The 19778-nt window shown below is 44.0% G+C and overlaps 1 protein-coding gene across 1 annotated transcript in view; it reads left to right on the forward strand.

Moving 5' to 3' along the window:
- itga3b (integrin, alpha 3b) overlaps window positions 1–19778 on the forward strand; it is a 183937-nt gene that overhangs the window by 162133 nt on the left and 2026 nt on the right. Inside the window, exons 20-25 of the mRNA XM_078223902.1 lie at window positions 2319–2495; window positions 5952–6065; window positions 7288–7404; window positions 9611–9709; window positions 12521–12646; window positions 15459–15600. Coding sequence (XP_078080028.1) covers window positions 2319–2495; window positions 5952–6065; window positions 7288–7404; window positions 9611–9709; window positions 12521–12646; window positions 15459–15569 — 744 coding nt within the window. The 3' untranslated portion in view covers window positions 15570–15600. The remainder of the gene's footprint in view (window positions 1–2318; window positions 2496–5951; window positions 6066–7287; window positions 7405–9610; window positions 9710–12520; window positions 12647–15458; window positions 15601–19778) is intronic.

The following is a 19778-nucleotide window of genomic DNA, read 5'->3' on the forward strand; positions in this document are numbered from 1 at the left end:
GGCATGGGTGGAAAGTGTAGTGTAAAGGTCTGGCACATACAGGGTTAACTACCCACAGAGAGAAGTAAGAAGACACATGACCCAGACCTGGGGTGTGTGATACTGAGCAGAAAAGTGCTAACACCCAGACATAGAGATAATGCCTTCCCTGTACCCTTTACTGTCTGTATGTACATGGTTATAATCAGTTAATTAACAAATTGCTGTCAACGTATTGAAGACCACAAAGACAACTTTAACACACAATTTCTGTACACAGTGAGGACAGAATGGGTATGATAGAAATTGCTCCATGGGACATGCTGTTTGATGTGATCCACCAGTCTTTAGGACATAGGGCCTACATACTGAGCATCACACTGAAATGGCACTGAAATTCATTCACCACATGTCTCATTTGTGAGACAGGCAGCATGTCGTTTTGGTTTTTGGCATATAAATGATCTGAAACTAAAATGCAGTACATCTCGCTGTATGACACTGAAGTTACTGTGGGGGGGAAGTAATCCACAGGTTGCTTTTCATTCTAAGAGCATTAAAGCATGGTTAAACCATGTGCTAAGAAACAATATAAAGATATCCCCACCATACTAGGACAGTCTAAAAATGCAGGAGATGTTTGGTCTCGCCTTTTAAGGCTGAAAGAGGTTTGTTGGACAATTTTTTCCAAACCTTTTTTCATTTCTTCACAAATACATAGCACCATAATCTAAATTGCACTGAAAAGTCTAATGACATTACTTACTTGTGATAGCATTGCAACAAATAAAATTCTTGTTTTTGTCCAAACTGCGCTCATGGGTATGCAGAATCAAAGAGAAGATGGAATAACTCGAGAAACAGTGTCTTAAGAAGGAGTAAATAAAATACTTAATACAGTTTTAATAGGTTTGGAATATTGCTGAAGAAAGAGATTTTTTTGTCGAAGCTTGTCATCTTGCACTCATCAGGACATCAGTCACCCAGCAGGATAATGGCTACCCTCATCAAATCATTTTGTGCTATAAATCACAAAATACATGGCCTCAGGCTGTCACTTTCACCCCTGAAAAGTGCCCAGGCTCCCTCTGATTACCCTGGGAAGGGCAAGATATCTGAAAAGTTTGAGGAACAGGTGAAGCTAGCTGTTTCATGCTAGGTGATATTTGCCACTAACAGGATGGTGCCATTGAACCAAAAAGCCATGGGCGGCATGATATTAGCACTACTGCCGCACAGCACCAGGGACCCGGGTTTGATTCCCAGCTTGGGTCACTGTCTGTGTGCAGTTTGCACATTCTCCCCGTGTCTGCGTGGGTTTCCTCTAGGTGCTCCGGTTTCCTCCCACAGTCCAAAGATGTGCTGGTTAGGTGGATTGGCCATGCTAAATTGCCCCTTGGGGTCAATGCATGGGGTTATAGGGATAGGGCCTGGATGGGATTGTGGTCGGTGCAGATTCGATGGGCTGAATGGCCTCCTTCTGCACTGTAGGGATTCTATGATTTTATACTGCCTATCTCAGAAATGAGTCATGTGGTGCATGGATTTCAGTGTCATTTCAGTGTGATGCTAAATATGTAGACCGTACGTACCAAAGACTGGTGGATCATATTAAACAGCATGTCCCTTTCGCTGTTCGCAACTGGCAAGGAACAGACTGTACCCAACTAGCCCGTGCTTGCAAAGCCCAAAACACAGCGTCCGACATTAAATGTGATTCCACGATTGGACGACATTTACTAAATAGTCCTCAATGTGCTAAGAATTGCACTGACAACCAATTTAAGGTTGTCATTGGGGCTCGCACTGTGGTGCATTTGGGTGTACTGGAGGCTAGATATATATTAATACATAGGGCACTGTTATTTGCAATACAAAGAACATATACACACATTTTGTCTGTTTCATCTAAATAAAATAAGTGACAGCCATTTGCTTGTCCATTCCTCAGGGCAATGCCTTGATCAATAAGATTCAAGCTGCTTGTTTTAAATTTCAAGCAATGTTTGGCAGTTAACTGTCAGTCATCAGCAACTGGTGCATTCTCCCTGGCAACGCCCCTGCCAATCAGAGTCCACTTGACATCAATCAGCACTCTTCACATAGAGTATAAATTGTTGTTCCCTTTACAGTTGGTATTCTTGCAAATTATCCTGATGAGCGCAAGACGAAAATCTTCGACGAAAAAGATTTTTGTTTCATCAATACTCAAGTTCCGTATTGCCAAATAAAGATTTAATGTAGTGACTGTTTGTATCCGGTAGCTCACAAATTAGATATAGGCATAAAACGCTCACACGAGCATGCTAATATTTTCTTGCATTAAACTCCTTTTACAGGTGACAAACCTTGGAGAGCCTTTGGGTGACTTCGGAACACTTTACCTCAGCTTCCTGTGGCCATATGAAATCAGTAATGGGAAGTGGTTGCTGTATCTCACTGAAATTGAAACAAATGGAACGGAAAACCAGTACTGTGTGCCAGGAGGAAATATTGTAAATCCACGGAATTTTACGGTACTTGCAGATTTTCTCAATATTCTTCATTGTAATTAAATACTGTATTCACTTTTCAGCTTCTACAACAACTTGTATAGTACCTTCAACACAATGAAATGCCAGAAGATGCTTCACAGGACCATTGTAAAATAAATTGCCACAATGAGGAGATAAGACCATAAGACATAGGAGCAGAATTAGGCCCTTTGGCCCATCGAGTCTGCTCCGCCATTCAATCATGGCTGATATTTTTCTCATCCCCATTCTCCTGCCTTCTACCCATAACCCCTGATCCCCTTATTAATCAAGAACCTATCTATCTCTGTCTTAAAGACACTCAATAACCTGGCCTCCTTATGCGTCAAAGAGTTCCACAGATTCATCACTCTCTGGCTGAAGAAATTCCTCCTTGTATTAGATCAGTTGACCAAAAGCTTGGTCAGATAGGTAGGTTTTGAGGAATGTCTTAAAGGAAGAAAGAGGAAAGAAAGTTGGAGAGATGTAGAGAGGGGATTCCAGAGCTGGGACTCAGGCAACTGAAGGCACTGCCATTAATGTTGGAGCGATTAAAATTGGGGATGCACAAGAGGACATTAGATTGTAGCTTTCTGGGAGGATTGTGGAGAGATCTGTCACAAGAGCTGTTAAAGCAAGGCTCTGTGTGTCTGCTTGGGTGGATGTTAAAGGTCCCATGGCTCTATTTTGAAGAAGAGAAAGGGAGTTATCCCAGGTGTTCGGGTCAATAAGCTTTTCTCAAGCAACATAATAAAAAATAGATTGCCTGGTCATTATCACATTTCTGTTTGTGGGAGTTTGCTGTGCGCATATTGGCTGCCATCTTCGCATAAAGTCCCTACAGTGCAGAAGGAGGCCATGCAGCCCATCGACCCTGCACCAACTCTCCAAAAAAAAGCATCCCACCCAGGCCCTCCCTTCCTATCCCCATAACCCCGCGCATTTACCATGGCTAATCCACCTAACCTACCCATCTTTGCACACCAAGGTTTTTCTTTATGTATTATTTATTATTGTCACAAGTAGGCTTACATTTACACTGTAATGTAGTTACTGTGAAAATTCCCTAGTCGCCCCACACCGGCACCTGTTCGGCTACACTAAGGGTAAATTTAGCATGGCCAATGCACCTAACCAGCACATCTTTCAGCCTGTGGGAGGAAACCGGTGCATCCGGAGGAAACCCACGCAGACACGGGGAGCACGTGCAGACTCTGCACAGACAGTGACCCAAGCCGGGAATTGAACTCTGGTCCTTGGCGCTGTGAGGCAGCAGTGCCAACCACTGTGCCACCAGTCGATGCAATTCAGTATGGCCAATCCACCTGACTTGCACATCTTTGGACTGTAGGAGGAAACCGGAGCACCCTGAGGAAACCCATGCAGATATGGGGAGGACGTGCAAACTCCACACAGACCCAAGGGTGGAATTGAACCCGGGTCCCTGGCGCTGAGAGGCAGCAGTGATAACCACTCTGCCACCGTGGTGCCTGTAAGATCAGATACAGAATGCAGCAAAAGATGTGACCTTAAATTTGAAAATAGTGCAAGAATTATGTATTGTCCCACAGTTGAAGAATGAGTCTACAACCACAATCTTCACACATCATTATGTTCCTGATTTCAGCTGAGTAAGAACCACAGGTTTCTGGCAGGGGGAGGTAAGCTGTTCCCCAGTGGGAAGGAAGCAACAGTGACTTACAAATATCTGGCTAGAACCATAGAAAATTACAGCTCAGAAACAGGCCTTTTGGCCCTTCTTGTCTGTGCCGAACCATTTTATGCCTAGTCCCACTGACCTGCACTTGGACCATATCCCTCCACACCCCTCTCATCCATGAACCCATCCAAGTTTTTCTTAAATGTTAAAAGTGACCCCGCATTTACCACTTTATCCGGCAGCTCATTCCACACTCCCACCACTCTCTGCGTGAAGAAGCCCCCCCTAATATTCCCTTTAAACTCCTCTTGCTACGCTTGTGGATCCCTGTCAACAAACATCAGCCTGTTCTTTGGACGGAAGAAAAGAAAATAAATAATATAAAAATTGTATAATATGATAAGCCAATTTTACGAACAAGTTGTGGTTTTTACTAAGAGACTTTAAATCATGCATCATTAATCATTCTAACCGCGCAGGGCAACAAAGAGATTAAAGCTATTTTTAGCAATTCAGTGACATACTACGCTTAGCATACAAAGAATAGGAAACTGCTTGGGCTGGTGAGAGAGATGTCAGCTGACTTATGGGTAAATACTTAACAGTGTATCGTCTGGTTGCTGCGAAAGGCTTATAATCAAAATATACACTCAATTTAGTTAGTCATCAAGCATCGAGGGCAAGATTGGGGCATCCTCGGCTGCTGGGTGTGCCGAGGGGATGCCCCAAACAATACCACAGTTGCCTTCCCGCTGCATGCGTGTCTGGTCCCAATCTGTCCATAATTTTATGGGGGAGGGCTAGTGGAGGGAATGGGCTGGGTGATGGGTAAAGTCCCCAGAGTAGCCCACTGCCCTGAGCCCTATTGAGGCATTAAATGGTCAGTTATTAGTCACTTAAGGACCACTTCCCCCCCCCGCCTCAATTTTGAAGCCAACGGGTTAGTTCAGGGTGGGTGAGAGAGGCCCAGCAGGTAGACCTGCTTGGGTCTCAGGCGGGAATGCAGAGATGGTGTCTCCTTTAAGAGTCCATTTCCAAATCCGACACCATCTCCCAAGGTCTCCCTACTGTTGCTCCCACTCTCCCCTACTCTAGAGGCCTCTCCATCAAGACCAATTGCCTCCTCTTCCCACACCTCGCCCACCCCAGGCCTCATCTCTCCCCATCGTGAGAAGCCGGCCACCACCACAGCCACCCCCACCCAAACACTTTCCCGTCTTTGGGCACCAGGACTTAGAATCCGAGGACTGCTTGTAGCACCTGTCCTGGTCACTGATGCTGCTGAGAGTACAGAGCTATTTCCGGTGGGACTTCCTCCTGAGTGAGGGATGGAAGTTCCATTTCCAGCCAATTAAATGGTTGTGGGGTTGCTGTGATTGGTACAGATGCATTCCCTCCCATAAAATATAGGAGCAGAACTAGGCCATTCGGCCCATCAAGACTGCTCATCGAGATTGAATCATGGCTGGTAAGTTTCTCAACCCCATTCTTCCATCTCCTCCCCGTAACCTTTGATCCCCTGATCAATCAAGAACCTTATCTATCTCTGCCTTAAATACACGCAATGAACTGGCGTCCACAGTCTTCTGTGGCAATGAATTCCACGGATTTACCACCTTCTGGCTGAAGAAATTCCTCCTCATGTCGGTTCTAAAGGGTTGTCCCTTTCCTCTGAGGCTGTGCGCCTCGGTTCCTGGTCCCATACTGTCCATCAGGAGATGGGGTGGAACATCCTCCCCATGTTTCCAGAAAGCAACATTTATGGTGCTAAGATTAATATGATTAAAATTCTTCTTCAGATGATTAAAGGAGCAAGCCCCCCAGAAAGACGAAAACGTGAAGTGAGGCCCATGACTGCCAAGAATTTAAAAATACCGGCAACACTGAAAAAAGGAAGAGGCGATTTGAAGTTAGTAAGTACATTCACATGGAAACTTTGAAGGAATCATCCAGGTCATGGATACTAAAGCAGTGAGTGTGGATTTTCCCCTGATTTTCAGGAAAAAGAACATATTGGTTGTCCAAACTCTTCTGTATTGTCCATCGTAAGATTGTAACACAGTTCCCAGTGGATAAAATCTGGACATTCTCAAGCACATTCACATACTAGGTTACAGTCCAACAGGTTTATTTGGAATCATGAGCTTTCAGAGCGCTGCTCCTTCATCGTCTGATGAAGGAGTAATGCTCCGAAAGCTCGTGATTCTGAATAAACCTGTTGGACTTTAGCCTGGTGTTGTGAGACTTCTTACTGTGCCCATCCCAGTCCAACAGTGGCATCTTCACCTCATGACATTGACATACGAGCAATGATGGTTGGAGAAAGATCCTCCGGTTCATCCAACCTGTCGTGCATCAAAAAGCAGAACATTGTGCAATGAAATATTGGGGGCAATCTTGAGCTCGCCTTTGGGCACCAGGACTTAGAATCCGAGGACTGCTTGTCGCACCTGTCCTGGTCACTGATGCTGCTGAGAGTACAGAGCTATTTCAGGTGAGACTTCCTCCTGAGTGAGGGATGGAAGTTCCATTTCCAGCCAATTAAATGGTTGTGGGGTTGCTGTGATTGGTGCAGATGCATTCCCTCCCATAAAATATAGGAGCGGAACGAGGCCATTCGGCCCATCGAGACTGATCATCGAGATTGAATCATGGCTGATAAGTTTCTCAACTCCATTCTCCCATCTTCCCCCCGTAACCGTTGATCTCCTGATCAATCTCCATCTGCGGGAATGGCAACACAGGGGGGGCTTAACATCCGGCGAAACCCGATCTCCAACATTCACTGCCCTTCACCAGCGATGTAATCAGGTTCATGTCCATAATGTGCGAGAACATGATCTTAATACATTTTAATAAATTTAAATATTATTCAAGAACCCCCCCCCACCAACCCCTCACCCCCCCCCCCCCCCCCCCCCCGCCCCCTCCCCCCTACCGCTGCCAGCAAGAATGGAGAATTTGGCACTCAGCAAAATCTCCATTCACTGCAGTGGGACTGGAAAATCCCAGCTGTGAGCGAGGTTAACGAATTCTGGCCAGAATCATTGGCGTTGCCTGGCTTTATCTTTCAAAACTACATTTATTATGTCTATAACATTCAATAAATACTTCTGAATATTCCATTTTTAACAGGATTGCAAACAGAAACACGCAGCTCGGTGCCAGCAATTTAATTGTCTGCTACACAACATGACTAGCAAGGCTACGGTAACGCTCCGAGCACGTTTGTGGAACAGCACTTTCCTGGAGGTATGGACTGAATCCTTGTACTGTCCGAACTATGTTAGGGGCAGTGGGTTGTAGCAAAAATAAAAGATCTGTTTTGTACATGTAGATTCATTTTAACAACAACAGATTTATTGAAGGAACTGTTGCCTGTAGAGGACAAACTAAAAACAAAACAGCAGCCTCTGCAACACCCGAATGACATCACCATTAAATCTTGTGATCAGCTCTTAAAGCAATCTGCAACCACTTAAATATATAACAATCCTGTCAATCTGATGGGGATTGTTTTGAATTTTTTTCATGTTTGCCTCCCAGGTTGACTGTGAACCTCTTTACAGTTTTGTCAAAATCTATGGACAATGAGCAGGGACTGTTTAAGTACAACCGCAGATAGAACTTCAACCATTCCCACTTTACCCTTCCCTCTCTCAATTTTCCTACTGCCACATCCAGTGACTCAACAGATAGTGGTGCCTTGGTACCTGAATAAACTAATTCCAACGGACCACTTATCTTGATTTCTGAGTCCGTGGAGCTGTATGATAACTTCATTATCTAATCTATCAATAACAGATATTTGAAATAAATTGAAAAATTGAAACTGATGCACAGATAAATTGGCCCGTAAAGATTAGATCACAAGAATGTCCTTTGTTTGGGTAACAAAGACAGTATTAAACTGAGAATGTAAGCTTGAAGTGTAGGTAATGGGTGGAAAATGTAACTTTATCTAACTCTCGTTTCTGATCTGTCCGTAAAGATAAAATTACTTCCAAATCACTTCTACCACCACAGTCCAGAAATTGGTCCATGCATCTTGTTTTCTTTGCATTCTACACTGACTACTAAAGCTCCAATATGGTGAGCAGGAAGCATGTGTACATTTCCAGCTGGAAATCTGCTGTCCACCATATTAGAATAGAATAGAATCCCTACAGTACAAATGGAGGCCATTCAGCCCATCGAGCCTGCACCAACAACAATTCCGCCCATACCCTACCCCCGCAACCCCACATATTTACCCTACTAATCCCGCTGACACTAAGGGGCAACTTACCAAAGTCAATCTACCTACCCTGCACATCTTTGGATTGTGGGAGGAAACCGGAGCACCCGGAGGAAACCCACGCAGACATAAAGAGAATGTGCAAACTCAACACAGTCACCCAAGGCCGGAATTGAACCCAGGTCCCTGGCGCTGTGAGGCAGCAGTGCTAACCACTGTGCCACCGTGCCGCCCCCATTGGGTAAGGATGAAAAAACGCATCTGCAACTCCTACCTGCAAGGGATGTTAGGCCCTTTGCACATGCAAATAAGAGGCTTAATGCCTGTTTTTGAGATCACCTCTCTGAGACTGGTTTGTCCTGATGCAAAAATCTGGGATTACCATGCCAAGAACATAAGGAATGCTCCTCAATGCCCAATCACCACCACTTTCATTTGCTTGTCACCATTGCCGCAGTCACATCCATGGATCTATAACTAGATGCCATTGCACCTCAGGGCCACCTCAATACAGCCCAATTCTGCACTTCTCTTTTCCAGCTCAGTAGCTCCATGATAACAAGGCCTGAATTCCAAAACCCACGGAGTGTTAGGCTTCATCATTCGGACGCAGGAAGTGGAATTTTCTCGTCCCACCTGCCACAGGAACCGTAGTGGGCGGGACACAGATCGTGCAAGGGTCCATTGACCTCGGGCATTGGGGCAAGCACAGCCAGAAAATCCTGCTCAGGGAATTTGCCCCAGGCCTTCTACGCTGAAAAATGGGCCCCCCCAAACATCCTGATGAATACCCGTTCTACCATAATGACTGCTAATGACTTTCAAATTTTATTTTATAGTCTGATTATTCCCAGATGCATGATAGTGAAAGTCTCTGGCGGCATAGTGGCTCAGTGGTTAGCACTGCTGCCTCACAGCGCCAGCGACCCGGGTTCAATTCCGGCCTCGGATCACTGTCTGTGTGGAGTTTGCACATTCTCCATGTATCTGCATGGGTTTCTTCCGGATGCTCCGGTTTCCTCCAACACTTCAAAGGCGTGCAGGTTAGGTTGATTGGTTATGCTAAATTGCCCCTCAGTGTCAAGGGGATTAGCAGGGTGAATATGTGGGGTTACGGGGGATAGGGCCTGGGTGGGATTGTGGTCGATGGGCTAAATGGCCTCCTTCTGCACTATGAATAATTTACAAATTCTTCAAATGTATTTTCATTTGGTATTCTAGGAATACAGGGATTACGGTCGGATTACTGTCGCAGTAGAGGCATCCTTACACTTGATGACAAACGTTTCCACAATCAAAATGAAACAGCCAGATGTGACAGTGAGTTCTTTCAGATTTTCTTGTTGTCAGTCGAAATTCGGAACAGTTGTAGATCATCTTTCCTTCATGTTTGTTAATCCTGGTGAAATTCAAAGCAAAAGTGATCAATTTCTTCAGCACCCTGAATGTAGTAAAATGGGGTGCCTACCAGAAGCATTATTAAACAAAATTTGACAGCGAGCCACAAAAGGAGATATTGGGGGCAGGTGACCAGAGTTTGTATTTTATAGGAGGAAAGAGGGATGAAGAGGTTTCGGGAGGGAAAAATATTCCTGAGATTAGGACCTAGGCATATGAAGGCATAGCTTCGAATGGTGGAACGATTAAAACCCAGGTGGGAGTGCAAGAGTTGCACGAGAGGTCAGAATTTGGAGGGAACTACAAATATAGGGAAGTGTCAGATTGTGAAGTGATTTGGAAATGAGGCTGTTTCCCATGCGGTGTGAGGTAGCTGAAATGCAGCACAGAGGCGCTTTCCCTATATGTACCTGAAGAAGTTGAAAGAGGGGGATCATGAGATCTTGGGCGCGATATTCCTGGCCTACTGCGCTGCTCGAGTAGCACAGCGGGCTGGGAAATATCGGCAGGAGGACTGAAACACGCGACTTTCCCGGGCTAATTTTTATGGCGTAATCAGCATTGAGCCGGGAACAGCACGAGGCTAATTACAATATTATGATCAGCATTTGAATCTCATTTGTGAGCCTGGGACTTCCGACCTGCTGGGGAGGTTTCCACCAGTGGGGATTAAAGCTGGTCCCCAGCAGCGGGGACCAGGTGTGATGGCCTTGCCGGTGGGGACAAAGGCCATTGAGGCTCCACCAGGAGGTTGGGGGCAGGTGGGTGTGCTGCTGGGGCACTGCCCACTGGGCATGCTGGCACTGTCCACCAGGCACCAGGTAGTGCCAAGGAGGCAAGGCCTGAGGAGGGTGGTGTCTTCTTGGAGGGCGGGGGGGGGGGCAGACTGGGGGCGAGCCGATCGGTGGTGTTGGGGGGGGGGGGGGGAATCGCTGCACACTTTGCACAGCAATCAGTGGATGAAGGAGGGGGGTGATCGGGACTGGCCATGGGAATGGGGTCAGGTTGCCCATCGGGGGTATTCGGGGCTGGCGATTGGGAAGTGGGGTTGGGGAAGTCATCGGGGGCTGGCGATATGGGGTGGGGGCAGTGCGCATGTGCTGATCTCCCTCCTGGGAGATCTGCGCATGCGCAGTGGCCCACTCAGCGTGCTGATGCTGGCCTCTTGGGCGGGATTAATCCCCCCCTCCCACTACTGGCATTAAACCCCCAGCAGACTCTGCAAAGCATAGAGTGCCAGAATTCAACCAACTAAGTTTGCCCAGAAAACAGGCAGGAAAATCTCCCATTTTCCCACCCCGTTGAGCACTCAGTTTTTCTTTTTGGAAAATCGCTCCCCCCCCCCCCCGATGTTGGCAGGCTGATGCAATACACAATGACTAAAATTGGCCAACTGTTGTTCAGAAAACATCTTCCTGAAACCGCAAGCATTGGGAAGTAGAATGGGCCTGCTTCTGGAGCTACTTAAAGTGGTCACTGAACATATTATAGCTGATGTGCTTTTGGCTTAGCTGTACTCAGGCATAGTTGGTGAAAGCATTGTGCTGGGTTGCTGGTGGAGTTTGAAGCTTTTTAGTGACTACAGAAAGGCAGAGAATTACACTGCCTTGCATGGGTATGGGAGCAGTAGTTGCAGTGCCATTTGTTTTACAGCATGAGCAGGACATGCAGAGGACAAGAAGAGAAGGGAACCTCTAAAGAGGGAGGAGAGCCTTACCTGCCTTGTTTCCAATGGATGTGGGCATGCTGCATCTAACTGTCCCCACACCCAAAGTAAGGGTGAATGGAATTCGCACCCTCTTTTCTTTAATAAGATTCTATAAGTTTTACTGCTGAAAATATATTTGTGCACACCCCTCACTATTTACATGCACGGAGATTTTACTTTAAATATGCTTTGTGTTCTAGGCTCTGAAATCAAGCTACTTCTCACAGTTTGCAATAGAAAATATCTAAGACAGAACAGATTGGACATATTAAACTGAATCAGCCCAGAAAGAATGATAGCTGTCTGGGATAGATTGCTGAATTATATATGATTCCTGAGTTAATTTGTTGAGAATTAGCACACAGGATACCTGCATATCTGCAGAATCTATTCTTTTTATGTATTTGTCAATGTGTTTATATGTATCTGATGAGAAATAAACCAGGATGCCATCATTGGGCCCCGATTACTGGTGAATAATGTAGAAATTACATTCTATAATATGATGCGGGATGACAATTGTAGACATAGAAACATAGAAGATAGAAGCATGAGGAGGCCATTTGGCCCTTTGAGCCTGCTCCATCATTCATTACAATAGCCTAATCCTGACTTTTCCCCATAACCTTTGATCCTATTCGCCCCAAGTGCTATATCTAGCCGCCTCTTGAATACATTCAATGTTTTGACATCAACTACTTCCTGTGGGATTCATTCTTTGGGTGAAGAAATGTCTCCTCACCTCCGTCCTAAATGGTCTACCCTGAATCCACAGACTGTGACCCCTGGTTCTGGGCTTCCCTACCATCGGGAACATCCAATCTGCGTCTACCCTCTCTAGTCCACTCAGACATCTCCTGAGAGATGTAAAACTAGAATCGGAGAATTGTAAGGGACAGAAATTTCCAACAAGTGTATAAGAGGAGTTTTATTAAACTGCGTCACAAAAAACTGGGTGGAGCTGGAGTGAGTCCTTTATTAAACCTTTCTCATGAATTAAGCTTGACTTCTATTGTTTGATCCAGGTATTTCTCTACGTTGAATCCCAAGTTAACGATGATCCGCCTTATGAGATATCAGAATGGATCATTATAGTAGCAGTGCTGGCAGGAATTATACTGTTGAGTCTGATAATACTCTTACTATGGAAGGTATGTTGCATTTCAATTTCATTGGTAGCTTTACGGCCCAAGCACTCTGTAAACTCAGTGCTCAAACTTAGGCTACTGAAGCCACTTAAGGTCAGAAGCTCAGAAAAGCCACAGGCATAAGATGAAGGTAATTGGCATAACTGCAATCTGGAGACATACTATCAGCATTTGACTCTTAATAACAAGCCTGGGACAGTATCGTCTGGGCTCGGTAATGTTTCCAACCCTGGTGGGGAAGTTCCCACCAGCGGGGATTAAAGCTGGTCCCCAGCAACGGGGACCAGTCTATTTACACTGTAATTATCAACACTGACAGTCAAAGGATCTACTTCTGTAGTTGGACTAGTCTGATGAGTCGTCATCCTCCCGTGACCACAGATCAGCTTCTAGTCTCGACTCGCAATGTTACCTTGAACCCTGTAAACTACAGTTTCTGATGCTTGAAAATATTAATCATTTTGGTGATTGTATAAAACAGACAATGGAAAGGGAAAATTGGAGAGGTGTATAACACAAATATTGTCTATTTACGCTATTGCTGGAAGTTAGAATTATCTTCTTATCAATTTGTTTGCCTTGTTTGTTTTCAGAACTGGCCACTGTCATTATTCCCAAATCTATTTGATCTTAGTCTAAAGTTCAAAATGATACAAGCTACCATATCATTATCATTGCTTTCTAGGTGAAGTACAAGATGACTACTCTTATTACCTACATCTGGAAAACAGGTGTAGGTCATAACATCAGCTAATAAACTGGAAACTTAAATGAAGTTTCTCACTGCCAAATTATTACTTTGCACACACTATATTAACAGTCACTCCAATCAATTTAGTCGCTAATACATGAATGGACTGTATCAATTATCCAAAACTATCTTGCCTATTCAGTTTACTTGAAACATGGTTCGTAAAGGAAGTAAAGTTTTTTTTAAATTAAACCGTTGAGCTTTTCAATACTGGACGATATAATGTGTTATACTGAACAGGGCATTTTGTTTGAATGTGATTATCCTATGAAGTTTTTTAGTTGTATGACCTATCTCGTTACCCTCAGTTGTTCAGTCACCAAGTGTAGAATACTCTTGGTCAAATGAAACGCTGCATGTGCAACAAGGTAAAGGTCAGTGTACTCTGGAAGATCTGGTCCTGCTGTTAATCAAATGCTTCATCAGGACATCTGTATAGTAGGTTAGAACAAACCAGAAGCTTGTAAATCAAGAGGAAGGGATTGCACCCAGCTATTGTGAGGCCATTATCGCCACTGCTAATCATTTGTGGCCAACTCAAGGTTATATTTTAATTGTATACGTTTCAATGAATATGAGCAAATTATGTTTTTCATTTATAATCTGGAATTGAGATCAAAGTTTGACGCTATTTTAAGAATTTTGTTTACTTTCCTCCCCACAATATTCTCAGAAATTCTGCTCACTGTCGATTTTTATGTGGTGATTTGTTTTCATAAGTTTGAATAGCATAAATCTGTGCTAGAGAAATTTGCCATCTTTTTAAAATCTGTTTCAGATGGTGCTCTGTAAGTGTTGCCACATTGTCTGATAGCTTCCAGTTGCTGGTAACCCAATTCTAATGTAGCTTCTGCCTTTTTTTTTGGTAAGATTCGACCCATTAAGCGAGTATGGAAAGTGGCATACTCCAATTCATTTGACACTGGCATGTGGCAAAGATACTATACAACAGTGTATCTGCTTCTATCTGAATGTGGAATAGCAGCAAAATGGAAAATGTTACTGCTGCATGTAGGAAGGAATGCAGAGGCAAACATGAATGGGATGGAAATGGTTACAGGTGACATGGGGAGACTTAAGAATTATACTAAGCTCAACATTTAACATGCCCGACCTACACAAAACAGCATTCCACTATCAGATTTTTAACGACACAGACAAAACAATTAAACATGAGTCAAACAAGGTAGTGATTGAGTGTTTAATAGTGTCAAACCTTGAATAATACATCTTGTTCTGGTTATAAGAAACAAGACAGTTGTTCAAGCACTGGAGACAGTGCAAAAGAAGACCTCTAGTGAGTCTGAATTATGAAGAAAGGTTGGTGAAGTTATTTCCATGCCAGAGAGGAAAACAGTTATATAAAATTGTTGATAGGATCAGTAGTAATTGTTGATTACTACTCAGAGAGTAGTAAGGGCGTGGAATGCCCTGCCTGCAACAGTAGTGGACTCGCCAACATTAAGGGCATTTAAATGGTCATTGGATAAACATATGGATGATATTGGAATAGTGTAGGTTAGATCAGCTTTAGATTGGTTTCACAGGTCGGCCCAAATCGTGGGCCGAAGGGCCTGTACTGCGCTGTTATGTGCTATGTTCTAAAAACTAAATTATCAACTTCAAATTAAGTTGAGGGAGAACTACAGAAGAAGACAGGTTCAAACTCGTAATAACTTGAAGGCTGATATTATGAAATTCAGGATCACATAAAGAGTAGCCATTATGCGGAACAGACTTCTGAATGGATTCATGGGCCGGAATTTCCCTGTTCCGCCTGCCACGGGAATCGTAGCGGGCAGGGAATGGACCATGCAAAGATCCATTGATCTCAGGCGGGATTTTCCAGTCCTGGGGCGAGCGCGATTGGAAAATCCCGCCCAGGGAAGCAAATACCCTGGAATCATTGAAGAAACAATTGGATGGTGCAATGGAATATTCGGATGTTAATGACTGAACACATTAAGATGGCCCAATGGCTTTCTTCATCTATTGGTTCTTTTTTTTTGTAAAATAATCTTTGATTTATTGATCACTTTAATTGAATAACTTCCTTCTTCATAGTGTGGTTTCTTCAAGAGAGCGAACACACGAGCCATGTATGAAGCCAAAGAGCAAAAGGCTGAAATCAAGATTCAGCCTTCAGAGACTAAGCGGCTTACTGATGGTGACTAGTGCTGGCCAACCTCGCTTCCTGCACTCTTTGGTAATACCTGGTGCAGTGGCTAAATAGGGTGCGGTAGGGAGGTGTTTGGGATTTATTCTTGTAAGAAATTAAATAAGCTAGATGCTTGTTTCCATTTCTTAAAATATGATCTACTCCAAGAATAACCATTAGTATAAGTTCTTCTCCAACCTCGAGTTGTTGCAGTTATGATTTAACTTCTACTTCATTTTTTCCCGCTGAAAAACAACTTTGTAGGGTTTTCGACCCCATGCCCCACCTCTGAAAGAGCAGGTTTATCTCGAGGAATGAATTGTCCTCATTCCCCTTATGTGATTTGCCCAAGAAGTTGAAGTTCAAAAATTGACAGACAGGGACAGAGAGTGTTCCATACATCATGATGGCTGGATCGTCATAACAAACACTTCCCGTAGTAGCCTTCACTGTCCAATTTTGCTCCATTTACCATTGCTACCTTAGAATCATAGAATCCCTACAGTGCAGAAGGAGGCCATTTGGCCCATCAGGTCTGCAATGACTCTTTAACAGAACATCTTACCCAGGCTCTATCCCCATAACTCCACATATTTACCCCGCTAAATCCCCTAACTTTAAAAAAAAGTTTATTTATTAGTCACACAAGTAAGGCTTACATGAAGTTACTGTGAAATTCCCTTAGTCGCCACAGTCCGGCGCCTGTTCAGGTCAGTGCACCTAACCAGCATGTCTTTCAGAATGTGAAGCGCCCGGAGGAAACCCACACAGACACGGGGAGAATGTGCAAACTCCACACAGACAGTGACCCAAGCCGGGAATCGAACCCAGGTCCCTGGCGCTGTGATGCAGCAGTGCTAACCACTGTGCTACCGTGCCGCCCCTATACATCTTGGGACTATAAGGAGCAATTTAGCATGCCTAATCCACCTAACCTGCACACCTTTGAACTGTGGGAGGAAACCCACACAGACACGGGGAGAATGTGCAAACTCCACACAGGCACTTGCCAAATCTCAAACAGGATGGTGGCGAAAAATTCATCCAGAAATGTCAGCAGACTGTTGAACAGCGCTGGGCATCAGTGACCCTGATTCCAACCTAACTTAACATCCATATGCTTAGACTTTCTCAAAAGCAGTTACCAGATAGTAACTGGGAGTGGGAGCTCTGAGACCAATTGTAGTCTCCTTACTGGCACTGCGGCTGTGATTTGCTAGCTCAACATCAGCCAGAAAAAATATTTGTCTGTCATATCAACCATAGTGATTTCTAGCTCTTACTGGTTAATTAATTTTCTTAACGAGTAAAGTGATAATGTTCATGGAAATTCTGTAACAATTTGAATAAGAATTATCCTGGTAATGCTCATCTTTAAGGTTGTGATGACTTGGATCATTTCCTTAACACCGTTTCTATATGTCTGTACTTTTGTGTAACTACGATTTGATAACCGCAATGTTAACCAACTTCTTACTAAATGTCACAACGCTATTTTCTCTGCCCAAAAAAAGCTGCACAAGAAAGGACTACTTTATTCTGTTTCATATGCAACTCTCATTTTTCCTTTCTTTTTCTCTATGTGGGGTCAGTTAATCCTGCGCTCTTTTTTTCTAACAGCTTCCTGGTGTATCTGGCTTCTTCTCTAATTCACTAATTGTTTTTATCCTTCTACTGTTATAGACTAAGCATATTGTCTGATTTCTCCTCTTAATTGCAGTGGTTTTGATTGTGGATGTTAGTAGTCACTAACCTTTGACTTTCCCTTTGCTTTTCTGTGTGTAACTGGAGGAGTGAATGACCAACATCAGCTGTTCTGGCTCATAATGAGCACTTTTTAATTTGCCAGCTAACGTGGGACCATTTTAACACCAACATAGAATCATAGAATAAAATCCTGTTCGGCCCATCAAGCCCACACCAACAATAATCGCACACAGGCCCTATCCCCGTAACCCCACGTATTTACCCTGCTAATAAACATACCGCTTATATTACTACATAATATTTATTCCATTTTAATTGCACATAGTAAATGCTTATTATCATTTGACATGATTACAAAATCCATGGTCACATTCACTACAGTACATAAGCCGACAGGTGAAAAGTTTTCTCTTGGTCACATTTTCCCCACTGGGACAGATTTTTCTGTTTGTGCACCTAAACCATTTGGATGCAGCGATTACAGAAAAATCAAGCAGGAAAGAGCACACAGCCTCAAACCAATTCAATTTTCAGTGCATTCATTTAAATGGATAGGAATTTGGGTAGATCCATTATGGCCACATGCATTTCTTGTCTTGAAATTGGATGTCATGTGGTCAGCTACCTTAGCCTCCCCTCCTCCTCCTCACTAGATCCTCCTATCCCCCAGCCTGATCCCTGCAATATTCTACGGTCTCTGCTCCTTTTCTCTCTTGACCGATCAGACTTATCTGCTCCATTAGACTTGGGAATCTGCACCCTTGAACCCTGCTGACTCAGCTTCTGATGATTTAACTGGCTGTCCATGACCTTTGCTCACTAACATTCTTAACTGCTGAAAGGGTGGGTAATCTCAACCTGTCTGATGGTATTTGATTTGGTCAGGTCTCCTACTCAGAAGCTACATGGGTTTTCCACTGGTTCTTTAAATGGTAGATAGATTCTATGCCTGGAATGTTAAATTCTGCCCGAGGTTTCTATTTTTAACTCATTTCCCTGCCTTCAGGAAATACAGCAAGTGTGAGGAGGCAAGAAGCGCTGGATTGATAAGCTGCTTTATCGTGGACCTGTGCAAAGATTTCAGCCAAGTCCAACAAACGCTCCCTCTAAACCATGCCCTGCCCCCTGACTTCCACGATTGCTGACCAATCCCCCCCCACACCGCAATGATCGCTGAGCATTCCTCCATCCCAGTTATCACCGACATCCATCCCATGATTTCTCCACTCCACATTATCGCCAAACATACCTGAACCTGGCCAGAGCCTCAGCAGGCTATCAGACAACAAGCCAGGAAAATAAATTCAGACATGCTCAGTAGCTAAAAATGCAGGGCCACCAAGGAAGCCCATATTTCCAGGTTCCTGTCTATAACTGCCCTCCTACCCATTCTGAAAGCAGACCCCAGTAATTATCAGGGCCTTGGTCTTTCCCTGCTGTCATCAGCCACCTTAGAAAAGGTCTTAGCTGGGCTTTCTTAACAAGGTCCTTAAGTCCCTTATTCCTGTATTTGCATTCTCATCTCTCCCATCACTGCTATTCTGATCCTTGTTGTCTAATTTCATTCCATCCACAAAACCTCAAAGGTAAGAAAGTCATCAATTTGGCTTTGACCATGATGCATTAAATATTGTCATCTTCCTCAACCTCTTCACATTCTTTAATGAAATTAACTGCTCGATCCCCCTCCACTGCCTTTCCTCCAAGGTACCACATTCCATTCCTCTACCTGATCAAGACACCCAGTGTATGATGCTTATTCCAAGATTGCATGCTTTTCCCTTTCTACTCTCTGTCCACAAGCATCAGCTCAACCCCATTATCTGATATCATTTAACTTCCCTTCTCCAGTATCACAATCAATCTCATAACCATTGCTGTGCTAAACGTAAACCCCTCTTCCTACCTACCTACCATGAATACTACAGAATTCCATCTCTATAACCTTGCCAACCTCCACCCCTGCCTCACCCACACAACCACTGCATTAACTACTCAATTGTCTCCTCACTTGTTTCTCAAGCACCACCCTACAAAAACTTCCAACTCATCTGGAACCTGCATTCTCTTCCATATTGGTTCCACTTTCTGATCATCACCTGGCCTCTCCATTTCCACTGCCTCTTCAATTTCTAGAACAATAAATTGAAAATTGTCCACCTTTATAAATTGCTCAATGGTATTGCCTTATCTGTAGTCTTTGGTATCCCAGCTCACACTCATACACTGCTCTGAATCTATATCATAGTGCTTACCCTCTTTACTCACTATCTCTGGCTAAACCTTCAGCGATCATGTCCCTGTACTCTGGAATTCTCTTCTTAACATCCTCAAGCTTTTTATATCCACTCCCACTTTCCAAAGACTCCAGAAAATTTGTCTTCCATATCTCCTCCTAAGTCTTGACTGATAGCTATATCATCACAATGCCCCCCATCCCTCCCTCCACAGTCCCAACCCCCCTCTCTGCAGGTTAAGTACTTTGGCACATTTTGCTGCATCTAAGATGCTGTAGAAAC

The sequence above is a fragment of the Mustelus asterias genome, chromosome 11 (assembly GCF_964213995.1).
Source record: "Mustelus asterias chromosome 11, sMusAst1.hap1.1, whole genome shotgun sequence".
Lineage (NCBI taxonomy): Eukaryota > Metazoa > Chordata > Chondrichthyes > Carcharhiniformes > Triakidae > Mustelus > Mustelus asterias.